The following is a 12,014-nucleotide window of genomic DNA, read 5'->3' as shown; positions in this document are numbered from 1 at the left end:
TATTCTAGATTTTTCTATTTCATTATTTACAGGTTTCTTCTCTGATGGCACTCTCATTATCTATACTGTTTTGATTTAATCCCTTGCTATGCATCTGAAAATTTATATCCCCCCAAATTCACATGTTGAAACCTAATCCCCAATGCGGTAGTATCTGGGCTGGAGACTTTGAGAGGTCATACAGGTGAAGCCCTGGTGAATTAGATTAGCGTCCTTTTAAAAGAGGTCCCAGAGAGCTGCCTTGCCCTTCCTGCCATCTGAGGACACAGTGAAAGGATGGCTACCTGTGAACCAGGAAGAAGGTCCTCACCAGATGCCGAATCTTGATCTTGAACTTCCTAGCTTTCAGAACTATGAGAAATAAATTTCTGTTGTTTGCGAGCCAATTTCTCATCATCACTTTTGCACTCTCCAACACAGATCCTCTCATTCTGCTTAAATTCTGACATGAGCGCCATCCTGCACTTTCACTCAGGTTCCGAGCTGCCTCTTCCTACCTGGGTGGACATCCTCCTCATCTTGCTTGAATCTCCACCTGCAGCCTCAGGCTTACGCACCTTTTCCTCTTTCCCTCCATGTGGAAGCCTTTTCCCCTCTCTCTCAGGCTCTGACACGCTGTACTTGTTTGCTATCTAGGCAACCCACCTGGGCTATGACACACTATGCTGGGTGTCAGTCAGTCAGTCAGTCAGTCACTCCTTTGACAAGCTTTTCCCTGTTCTGAAGCCCTCCTTACCCTGCTTGGGTTTACATACCTCAGCTGGGTTGTCTGCATGACCAGAATTCCTCTTCAAATGCTTGGGTTCTTATACCCTGTACTGTGCTGCGACAGCCCTACTCACTCCTCTCATGCTCTGACATTCTGAGACAGCTTACTGCCTTCCAGTATTGACTCTCTTTCTCCATGTTTATTCTCTGACACCCTGCATGGGGATGACCCCTTGCATAGAGGTCCATGTTTGGGCTCCAAATACTTCACAATGAACTTTCCCCCTTGCAGAAGTCCTCCTGATTTTTTTTTTAAGTAAAGGGTGGACTTTAATGTTTATTTAGAGGACACTGCAAGAAATGAAATTACACAAAGAAATAAGAAACCCATTCAGAGGACAAGCTTCACACAGTATGTATAGTTGGAACTGCTCAAGTATAGTTTCAGTGTAAAAAGTGCTACAATAACAAACCACATTTTAAAAGAGTTCTTAGTAGAGAAACAGTAAGACAGAATACCAAACACAGTACACAACAAATTTATACCTCAGCTACATGATCCAAAAGTTAAAGGTTCCAGGAGTCCCATCCTGAACTTGAAAAGTATAGCTTTCAGAGGTAGTTTCTGGCACAACATTTTGATCTTCCTCTTTCTCTAAAGAGAAATACTTCTAAATTAAGCTTAACAAAGCTTACGCAGGCTCATTTTCATGGTTTTGTAGAACTTCAATTTTGTCTAACTCTCCACATTCTTCAATCATTCTAAGTTTCTCACTTTCACCTAGTTTCTCAGAAGCCTGAAAGATATTTGAAATGGCACCCAGGGAAACCAGAATAATCTTGGCATCTTTTGCAGTTAAGAGGTTCGTCAATGGTTCTATTAGGCTACAATAAATGAGGTACACAATCTGTTCAACTATTCCACCACTGATATAGTTGGTCACAGCCCATATAGCTTCCTTTTATGTCTTAAAATCTGCCTTAGAGAGAACACTGATGAGGAATGGGACTAATCCATGATTCACAACTTGCTGTATCTGGTCCTGACAGCCAGCTGTGATGTTTGACATTGTCTACATAGTTTTCTTCTGAATGTTAGTGTTGGAGTTGGTAAGCAGGTTGGGAAAGACAGCGAGTGCTCCTGCATCAATCACAACCTGAGTCTGTTCATCTGTACCAGAGACAACATTCCCTATGGCTCTTAGTGCAGGAGTCACAGTTGGCAATTGAGAAGCTCCTAGAAGCTTCACAAGTTGGGGCACAACTTCTGCTTTCATGACTGTGTCAATTCTTTCATTTGGACCATCAATAAGGTAAGAAATAGCCCAGTAGGTATCTGCTAGTACTTCTGGATCATCATGATGCAGGAGCCAAACCGAGGTAGGAAGGATCTGCTCAACAGCATCTAATGGGGGTGCAGGATTCTTATAGCTGTAGAGGATTGAGTGTCCAGATAAGATTACATAAGTAACCACATGCTAATGATGACATATTGGGAACTGCAAGAAGAGCCAACAGTGGGTCAACTGCACCGTATTTAATAACCAAGTCTCAGAAAACTGAACAATCACCTGCAAGTTTCCTAAGCCCATACAGCTTGTTCACTGATGTGGGCATGGGGAGACGCCAACAGAGAAATGAATGCTGGGATGGCACCTCCATGTACCACAGCCTTGGTTTGTTCTGATGTCCCAGAAACAAAGTTAGTGAGTGCCCAAGCAGTTCTGTCAAAGAAGGACAAAAATTTTGGAATTAAACCAGCCTGGATTATGTTGTCTATGTGGGGGCTGTTTTTCTCTAGAAAGTAGTTTCCTCGCAGCTTGAGTAGCTTGGAGCTGATTTTCACATTGTTGATATTTATACCTTGACAATGTCATCAACAGACCAATTTACAGTGCCCTGGTGTTTGTGGTTTTCCTCCAGCGGAGAAGCAGCAGCATCAGGAAACAAGCTTGCATTTCTCCTCTTCAGCATCCGGTTATGCTTCTTACCTTTCCTCAGCTCCACATTGACTTATATTCTGTGACCCCTCATTTCTGTACTGTCTTTTCCCGGTTCTTGAATCAGGCAAGTCAGGTAGCTGGTGTATCATGGGACAAAGGGAGAAAGCTGCAAAGCGGGCCGGGGCTTCCACAGGTGGCGATTCAAGGATCTGTGGCTGTGGGGTGGCTGTGCTCAAAGCATCCACTTCGACTCAGCTAAAAGACTGTCTTGTCCTCCTGATCTTAATTAGGCTCAGAAACCTCAGCTCCTTCCCATCCCCAGGTCATCTGCTTACCTGGCTGATTTCTCTACTTCTCAGGCTGGGCCACCACCTTCCCAGGTGGACTCTTTTCCTCACCCTTCTTAGTTTCCAACGCTCCATGCTAGACTGTCCTTTCCTGTATTGTGGGGACACTCTTCTCATCCTGTTTGTCTTTGGGCACATTGCCTAGACTACTTTACTGTAGCTCTGCTTCATCCTAGCACCCAGTGCTTGGCCCACCTAATGGCTTTGACCTGAATTGTTTAGTAAAAGAGTGGAAGGCAAGAAAAAGAGGAGATAGCATTTGACCCCTAGAACAGTGTCAGGGAAACGGGAGTATAAAAAGAGGTAAATCCAAAAGGTATACTTGTGCATGGGAGGGAAATAGTGACTCTCGTGTTTTCTCTGGACCATCAAGTATATGAAAAAAGCTAAGTTGTAATGCTATTGCGGAGGGCCTTCCATTGTTAGGAAACCATATTCCATTGCAGTAACCAGGTAGGTGATTAATATCATTGGTTTTATACTTCAGGTGATCAATTATATTGAAGTATGGAGAAGGTATAGGAAGACTAGAATACTATTAGAAGAATTCCATCTAGAATTGAGAAACTGACCTGCCCAGGGCTAAGACAGAGGGCAGAGAGAAGCGAGGCAATTACATGACTTTATCATTCTAGGATGCCAATCCAAGCCTGAGCTGCTTTGTGAAGGTCTGACATTGCACCTGAGATGGGACTTTCACCAGACTAGCTGCCAGGTGTCCTGACTTATAGTGGTTGTTCTGGGTGCTGTGGTTGTAGGTGCTGTAGTTGCATCACCTAGATTCCTCCTTCAGGACTGAAACACTAATTTCGCCACAGCCAGGGTTTTGTTGTTGACAGCTCACAAGTGAGTACCTCCTCATAACTGCCCCAAGCCAAAAGAAGTTGCCATTGCTTAAGGTATACCTTTCCCCTGTGTAAAGGGGAAGCCCACATTTAATGAGTGATCCATGAGGGGAAACAAAACCCTAGCTTCCTTGTCTCATTCAATTCAGGACAACTATGAAAGGCTATCCCAGCTCCAGAGTTACTTTTAGGGTTTGGCTAAAGCCTGCTTTGGAATTCCATCATGGTTCAACTTTCCCTCTGACAATTCCTGCTTCCCTCATCTCTTCGTTGAGGCTTTGCTGCATACCTCAATATACCTCCCACATGCAAAACTCCGAATCTAGAGTATGTTTCTGAGAAACTCAATTTGAGACAAATTTGGTCCCAAATGCAGATGTTAGTAATCATTCTCTAACATTAGTTAGCGCACCGTATTGTCACACATAGAGATATTAAGTTAGAGGCAATTGCACCTTCAAAAGCATTTTATTCATTTTCAGGAACTAGTTCCGACATTGATGAAATCTAGTTCTTTAATGACTATGCCTGATAAAAGTTGAAATAAGCTTTATCACTTATAGGTAGTGAAGATTTATTTTCTTCCTCTGAATCACTGTAGATATCATACAATGAATCACTTCCCATGTGACATGAATATGAATCATTTTCAGTGTGCTACTCGACTTCCAGGAGAGTCACGTCTGTAGTCGTGTATGCCATAAAGATGTCTACTTGCAAATAATATAGATTATATAATTTTTTACGCATAAAGAATACTTTTATTGTTGCTTTTTTGCCTTTTTGTTTATTTATTGGGGTATGGGGTGGTAGAAATAAATTAGTGATAGGAGATTGAAAATGCAAACTGCTTAAGAATAGAAAGTCTAACATTTGTGGTTAAGACATTACCAGACACATGGTAGGTACCAGTAAACATCTGTTAAATATAGTAAAAGACCAGTAAGTAAGTAAGTAAATATAATTTAACACATAGTCCATAGGAGCACTGCAGGTAAAAAAAAAAAAAAAAAAAAAAAAGGGCAATGATAGGGGGTCTATGAAGACTTTAAATCATCAGGTGTCAATCTCAAGTTATTCTAACTGCATTAAAATTATTTTAAAATGTTTTGGGATTCATTAGCATTTATACTAATAAGGTGATGCATTCTAACACTGAGTTAGAAGTTCGATTTAATACAAAGAATAATTTTCAAAGAGTGGGGGCATTCATGAATTGTAAAGCCAAATAATTCAGTGGAAATACAAATACTTTGAAAAAAGATACATATTTTAGATTTATTTACCTAAATAATGCAGTATAGAGTCTCTGTTTTTCTCTCTCTTAAAAAATCTGCATTATTCCTCCAATTCTTGATGTCAGATTGAAAGCTAAACAGGACCCCAGCATGACTGTCATAGTACAGAAGTCAGTTTGAAACCTTACCTGGCTAATCTCCAGCTGATACAATTCCGAGTGCTCTCACTCATGGAGGAGAAGGGAAAGTACTGCTGTTGCTACCACTCCTTTTTCACAGCTTGGAGAGATTTTCATGTTTGCTTTTGCTTTCATCTTCCCTCATTATTCCTTAGGAAAAGAATGACCAACAGTTTTGCTTGCCAGGAACTATCCCAGGGACTGCCCTAGTTTCGGCATGGAAAGTCCCATGTCCGTGGGACTGAAGACACCCCTCAGTCTGAGCAAATTAGGACAGTTGGTTGCTCTAGTAATTAATGATCTTCTAATTAATTTTTATTAAATGAAAGTGATTTGGGTAATTATTGCTCTGTGCTCGATGAGGCCATTTTTTGCTTTGCTATAGATCTTACATGAGCAAGTTAGTGAGATGAAAGAAGCTGGGATGAATTCTTTGCCCAAGAAAACAAATAAAAGAGTGGTACAATAATCTCTGCTAGCTTTGTACTCAGAAAAGAACTGGTCAATAATCTCTGCTAGCTTTGTACTCAGAAAAGAACTGAGTTGGAGTACTCTCAGAGGACCTGGGAATTTTGAGGAAGAATGAGTTTTAAATTCAAGGTACTTTTCTTTAGTTTGGGGTTAGCACAAGGTGGATTCTTAGATCAGTTTGGGAAGTCCCAGAAGATGAGCAGGCAATTAGTCAAGAAGCTGGAGATAAAGGAAACCAATAAATATGAGTTTAAAATACTTCCTCAGGAGGATAGAGTACATGGTTAGCATCATGTCTCATATTTCTTTGCCTTCTGTCTCCTAACATGAAACCAATTATCATTGTTTTTTGGCCTTTTTAAAAAAATCTAGATTTTATTCAATAATATGCTGATGTGGCGTATAATATCTTTGATTCTGTCTTAAGAATTAAGTTGAAAATGGAGACCAATTTCAACGAGCATTGAATAAAAAACCTTGAAACTTGAACAAGCTGTTGATACAAATTTGCTGAAAAATGTCAGCCTGTTTCAGTTCTGTTATGGGAAGTCAAGGAGATTAATGTATTCATAGTTGGACCGAAATGTGAAATGAGAAGTGGCAACATATCCCTGGAGACTGGATGGCTGCAGAAATAATCAGAATTTCAGAACCTCAAGAAAAGATGAAGCCAAGGCGGTCAGAATTAAGGTGCTTAAGGACTTTCTTAGGAGTTTCTTAATTAGTCTCAGGGCTAATTAAGGCCTTTCTTCTAGTGCTTAATTATTTGAAAATTATGAAGGCTTTATGTTTCCTTCTTACAAAAGTGAAAGTTATCTTCCATCAAGTTAGCCCCTTGCCCCTCAATATCTTCCTCACTACATCAGGTAAAAAGTGGCAGATGGATGCCACTGACAGTGGTGGAATTTCCATACCCAAGTGGCCAGTTGGCAACTGCATCTTACTGACTGCAAGACACAAATTAAGTAATCTTCCATCCCTATGGCTGTTCTGTAAGCCATAACTATGACTTTGACTGGACAAAAGACTGATTTTAGTAACTTTCTCCTGATAAGAGACCACTGACCATAGACTGGTTCTGGCCAGTTTACAGAGGCTGTGGCACTGAGTTTCTTCATGCCTTCTGTTTCACCTTTTGACATATAGGTCCTAATGATAATACATTTAATTGTTAAGTCTCTACCTCAAAGTGAACATGAGACATGTGCAACATGCATGTTTGTTTACTATTCATGTTTGCTTACTAAACATGCATGTTGCATATGTCCCACGTTCACTTTGATATGGAAACTTAACCCACCTGCTTCAGAAATATGCATAGTTCATGCAGCCCTTGCTTCAGGAATATTCATAGTTGCTCCTATGACCTGTTGAATATGTAGACTTGGCCAACTCATTCAGCATAAATTCCTGTTCCACCCTCTCCTCCCTCAAAGTGCCTGCTTTTGGTCTCTGCCAGAGGCTACACTTCGCAGCATGTCAAGATGTCCAGCCTGCAGCTGTAACCCTTTATAAGAAATAAAATTCTCCCTTCCAAATTTATGAACCTCAAGATTGTTTGTCAACATGTTGATACTGCAATAGTCTCCTTACCGCTCTCCCTACTGTCACTTTGCTAACTCCAAATTCGTTGTCTCATTGCAGCCAGAATGATCTTTGAAAAAAATAGATTATTTCAATTTATCTGCCACTCCACTCCTGGGCTTAAACCCTTCTAATGGCCTCCTATCACACTCAATATAAAATATGTGAATTCCTTATCTTAGTAAATGAGGCATCACATAATCTGGCCCTTCCCTATTTCTCTTACATCATCATACCTACAAAGCTCCAGCCACACTGCTTTTTTTTTTCTTTATTGAATATGCTAAGCTAATGTCTACAGACCTTTGCAGTAACTGCGTATGTTTAATCTTACAGCTCTTGGAATGACTGGGTCCTTTTTGTTAGTCACCTAGTCTGTCATTCTTTATTGTCACAAAATTTTTAATTTCAACAAGCCACCTTCCCAATATGGACATTTTCCCTTGTTTATGTATTTATTTCTTATTGTCTGTTTTCATTCTCCAGCCAGACTGTAAGCTTCATGAAAGCAAGGGCTTATTATTTTGCTCTATGCATTAAACTAAACTTCTGGAACAGTGTGTAGCATATAGTAGCCACTCAATAAATCTTTGTTAAAGTAACTGATATTTTTCTTCAAAGAGCTGACACATCTGGTTGTGTATCAAAAATGTAATGAATGAAAAATTAAATATGGCAACAAACAGAAGAGATGTATATGTAAGCACTACATAAAACATTGATTTTGTTAAAAATGAAAAGAAGGTAGATCATGTTCGTTTACTAAACATGCATGTTGCATATGTCCCCTGTTCACTTTGATGTGGAAACTTAACCCACCTGTGTTTAGAACTAGGTTCTAAAAGCTAGTTTTGACTAAGGGCGGAAGTTACAGATGGAGGTGGGGGAAGCAGAGAGGAAGGAGGGAGAGCAGAACTAGCAGATAGAGGATTTATGCACGAACTTCAGTGCTTGCACAAGTTTTGCAAGGGAGGCCTAGCTTGCCCCAAGCTGAAATTCTCCATAATTGGAGTTTGCAGGGAATGACAGTGGGCTGACATATTTTGAGGTACAACTTTCCACTCCCAAAGAGGCCTGCTATCCCCTCCCACTCCCCACTCTGGCCTTTCCTTGTTTTTTTTTTTTATTTTTTAATTTTTTATTTTTTTTTATTAAAAAAAAAAACGACTAAGCAGGTTTCTTTAGAAAAAAGAGGAAGTTCACAAAGAGTGTTTGTGGTAGTAGGGGGTGGGGTGGAGTGAGGCGTGAGGACGCCGGCACCTCCCACGGAATCCTTAGTCTTGCTCGTTTGTAAAACCTCGCATACCGGCTGTTTTAGCAAGCTGCTAAAACAGGCCAGGCCGGCAGGATATATGGGTATGTTTCGTTTCTAGAGAACTTTTGTTTTTCTAAACTCCTTCTTCCCTTTCCCAGATCTGGCACGCCTTAGTCATCTTCAACTCGGCAGGAATCCACAAGTGTGCGTGTGTGGCTCGGGGCTGGGACCCCGCCCTCGTTCCCGGGCGCTCACTGACACGCGCAGCCTAGACCTGGCCCGGGCGCGCTCCTGGCCTCGGCGTGGCTTCTCTCCAGCCGGGAGTCCCGGGGCCCGCTAGCCTCCTCCCCCAAAGGGGACGGCCCGTCAGCGCCGAGCCAGAGTCCAGCACCGGGAAGAAAGTTTCGGAGTGCGGAGAGTTGGGCCGCCGGAGGAGAGGGGTCTCCACTCCTCGTGGGTTTCGCCGCCGTCGCGTCCCTGGGACTCCTGTTCCGAAGCGTGCGGCCGCCGGGGGACTCAGCCCTCCGGGCGGAGTGAGCGGACTCCAGGTCCGGGTCCCAGGCGGGCGCCGCAGGCTCGGCCCCAGGCCGGAGAGGAGCTCCTCTGGCTAGCCGTCGCCGTGGGCCCGCATTGTCTGCAGGAACTCTCCGGAATCGGGAGGGGGAGGACTGGATCGCGCTTCCACTGGGATTCGTCCAGAGTTCCGGCGGCAGCTGCGGCGGTGGCGGAGACTCCCTTTGTCCTCTCAGGACCTCCCTCTCTCCCTCCCTCTGTCAGCTGGTGGGTCCCGCCGCCGCAGGCGCCAGCGCCTCAGCTGTTCTCCGCGCCCCACCCCAGAGTGCGCACCGGGTGACTCCCGCCACCTTCGCGGCCCTCCGGAGCTGCGGGGACTGCGAGAGGGAGAGAGTCGCAGGCCCCCGGCCGCAGGATGGTGGCGGGGCGGTCCCCGGCCCGCAGCCCGGGTAGCTGGCTGTTCCCCGGGCTGTGGCTGTTGGCGCTCAGCGGTCCCGGGGTGCTGCTGCGCGCCCAGGAGCAGCCCTCCTGCAGAAGAGCCTTTGATCTCTACTTCGTCCTGGACAAGTGAGTGTGCGAGGGAGGGCCAGGGTCTCCTGGTGAGGGCGGCACTGGATCAGCTGGGGCTGAGGCTTGAGTTGCGTGTGCGCGCCCCGGGGAGTGGTGCTGGAAACCCGCCGAGGGGTGCCCTGTTACTGTCTTCTTCCAGAGGACAAGCAAGTTCGGATCTGTGTGGGCTGAGATCAGCGGGGTGCGGGGTCGTGATTGGAGCCCCGAGCTACTTGGCTCTTTAGGGAGTTGGGACATTCAGTTTGCCAGTTTTGGGGCCTCTTGGAGGGGGCGTGGCCTCCTGGGGGGTAGCATTCTTGGTCCCAGGAACCCAAACCCGACTCAGTCCGCCCCTGAGTCTTTACCCACCTTCTTCACCCTGGCTCGAACGCAGGCCAAAGTTAGCCTGGTTTTATTCTAATCATAGGGCTTTCACTGGAGCCAGGAAAAACCTAGGGTTAACATAGCCAATGTGGTTTGCATTTCCTTCCAAATAAGGCTTTTGTGTTTATTCTGAAGAGCTGGGTTCCACTCTAAACAATTAGCAGGCAGGTAGTCCCCCTAGAAAATGGGCTGACTTCCGTAACTTTGGGTAGCACCAAAGTTTCAGCTACAGATACCCTTACTTAGCTTGAAAAAGAGGCCCGATGCCCCCCATCTTCGTGACATTGAAGAAGGAACCAGTTTAGAATGGTTATCTTTTCAGTTCCGTGTTTTGTTTCTCTGATCAGTTCAATTTCATCTTTCAGGTCTGGGAGTGTGGCAAATAACTGGATTGAAATTTATAATTTCGTCCAGCAACTTGCGGAGAGATTTGTGAGGTATCTTTCTTACTTTACTTTTCTAGGCAGTGGAGAAGTAGAGCAAAGTGTAGAATTTCCCTTTTCTAAAGCCTTTTATAGGAAAAACCTTTCCTGAAATGTTGCTTTTAAGTGCCTCAAGGTCGTAATTGCACACGCGCTTTTATTAGGACAGCCCTTCAGTCCTTGAGGGCTTATTTCATCTGGATCCCAGAAACCTGGCTCAGACTCTGGGGAAGCATCTTCAAATACTATTCCAAATGTCATTTTCTTTCCGAATTTTCATCTGTTTTGAATTTCAGTTATACTTTCTCGTAATTTATCACATTAAAAAATTTTATTTGAATAGTATCCATAATGAATTTTTCCTTTCCACACATTTCTTAGCATTATAGAGGGCCTCATTAAAACAAACAAAAAGTGTTGGAAAACTTCAAATGAACATGTGTTAATAACCTACTACCAGAAAAGGCACTTGTGTGTGTGTTTAAAGCAACGACTTGTGTTTACACAATGTGTGGGTGTGTGGTTGGTTTAAAATTTAACTGTTCTATATATGCAATAAGCATCACCAGGAAAGACTGGTTTCCTCTCCTATAAAAAGCATTACTGGTATGAAATCCAGCTTACTCTCTTATTTAGAGGTAACTAGGAATTAGTGGCATCTCCTATTTAAAAATAACCCCAGGACACTAGGCTTTTGAAGCTTTCTTCTTCTTCTTCTTTTTTTTAAAAGAAAAAAAATTCAATGAGCAAACACAAGTTTATCAAGATAATGGAAAGGACATGAATAGGAACTGTATCATTAAATATTGCTTCTTTCAGTCTTGTTAGCCCAAATGTTTTCTGTAAAACAGGCTTGGATGATCAAAACATTTTGAAAGTCATGTTGCAAGTAACTTCAAACAATCTGTAGAGGCCTAGGCAATCCTTGCTTTCAGTTATTGGCAGCAGTAAAGTTATCCCTATAAAAATGTATGCCTGTCCATGTTCAATCATCAGTCCCTTGCTTAAGAAGCCAAGTTTAACACTCATTTCTGGACAGGGTCTGAGGTAAAACTGTCTAGGAAAGAAAAACAAACAAGATCTTATATCCTTAAATGTCAAAGGCAGAACAAACAGTTGTTTATAAATTTTCTAATTTAATCCTTCAATGTGCAAAGACTGTCATGTAGACTTTGATCAAAAGCAATGAATAACATCACTGCAACATTTTAAAGAAGGAGGCTTTTATTTTACTCATTGATTTTTTAAGTTGGAATTCTATAATACAGAGTTGTCTGGCTCAAGCCTAGTTGCTCAGTTATTCAATATATTGTAGGAAGTGAATAAGGGGTGACTAATGAAGAGACAGACTTTAAAAATATGTAGAAGCCTTTGAGAGGATTCTGATTTTAAGTTTATAGATTCTAGTTTCATGTGTTCAGTTTTGGATCTTAGTTTCAGAGGGTGTCTGAGAAACAAGAACCATTCTGTGAGAGAAATGCTGAAAACTTGAAAGATACAGCTGACTGGGGCACTTGTTGCCAGTGGGAAAGGGGATGATTGAGACTTAGAAAATAAAAAAAATGCCTAAGCAGAA

General features: G+C 42.8%; 1 protein-coding gene and 1 pseudogene across 1 annotated transcript in view; one reads left to right on the top strand and one right to left on the bottom strand.

The window, feature by feature from the left end:
- Positions 1–1,489: 1,489 nt before the first annotated feature.
- Positions 1,490–5,313, bottom strand: LOC101037228 (importin subunit alpha-1 pseudogene; annotated as a pseudogene).
- Positions 5,314–8,619: 3,306 nt separating this feature from the next.
- The window catches only part of ANTXR2 (ANTXR cell adhesion molecule 2), a 152,776-nt gene continuing 149,381 nt past the window's right edge, over positions 8,620–12,014 (top strand). Inside the window, exons 1-2 of the mRNA XM_010334724.2 lie at positions 8,620–9,650; positions 10,382–10,453. Of these exons, the coding sequence (XP_010333026.1) occupies positions 9,499–9,650; positions 10,382–10,453 (224 nt within the window). The 5' untranslated portion in view covers positions 8,620–9,498. The remainder of the gene's footprint in view (positions 9,651–10,381; positions 10,454–12,014) is intronic.

The sequence above is a fragment of the Saimiri boliviensis genome, chromosome 3, assembly GCF_048565385.1.
Source record: "Saimiri boliviensis isolate mSaiBol1 chromosome 3, mSaiBol1.pri, whole genome shotgun sequence".
Taxonomy (NCBI): Eukaryota; Metazoa; Chordata; class Mammalia; order Primates; family Cebidae; genus Saimiri; species Saimiri boliviensis.
Note: the sequence above shows the minus strand (reverse complement) of the source record. Positions and strands in the feature narration are given on the sequence as shown.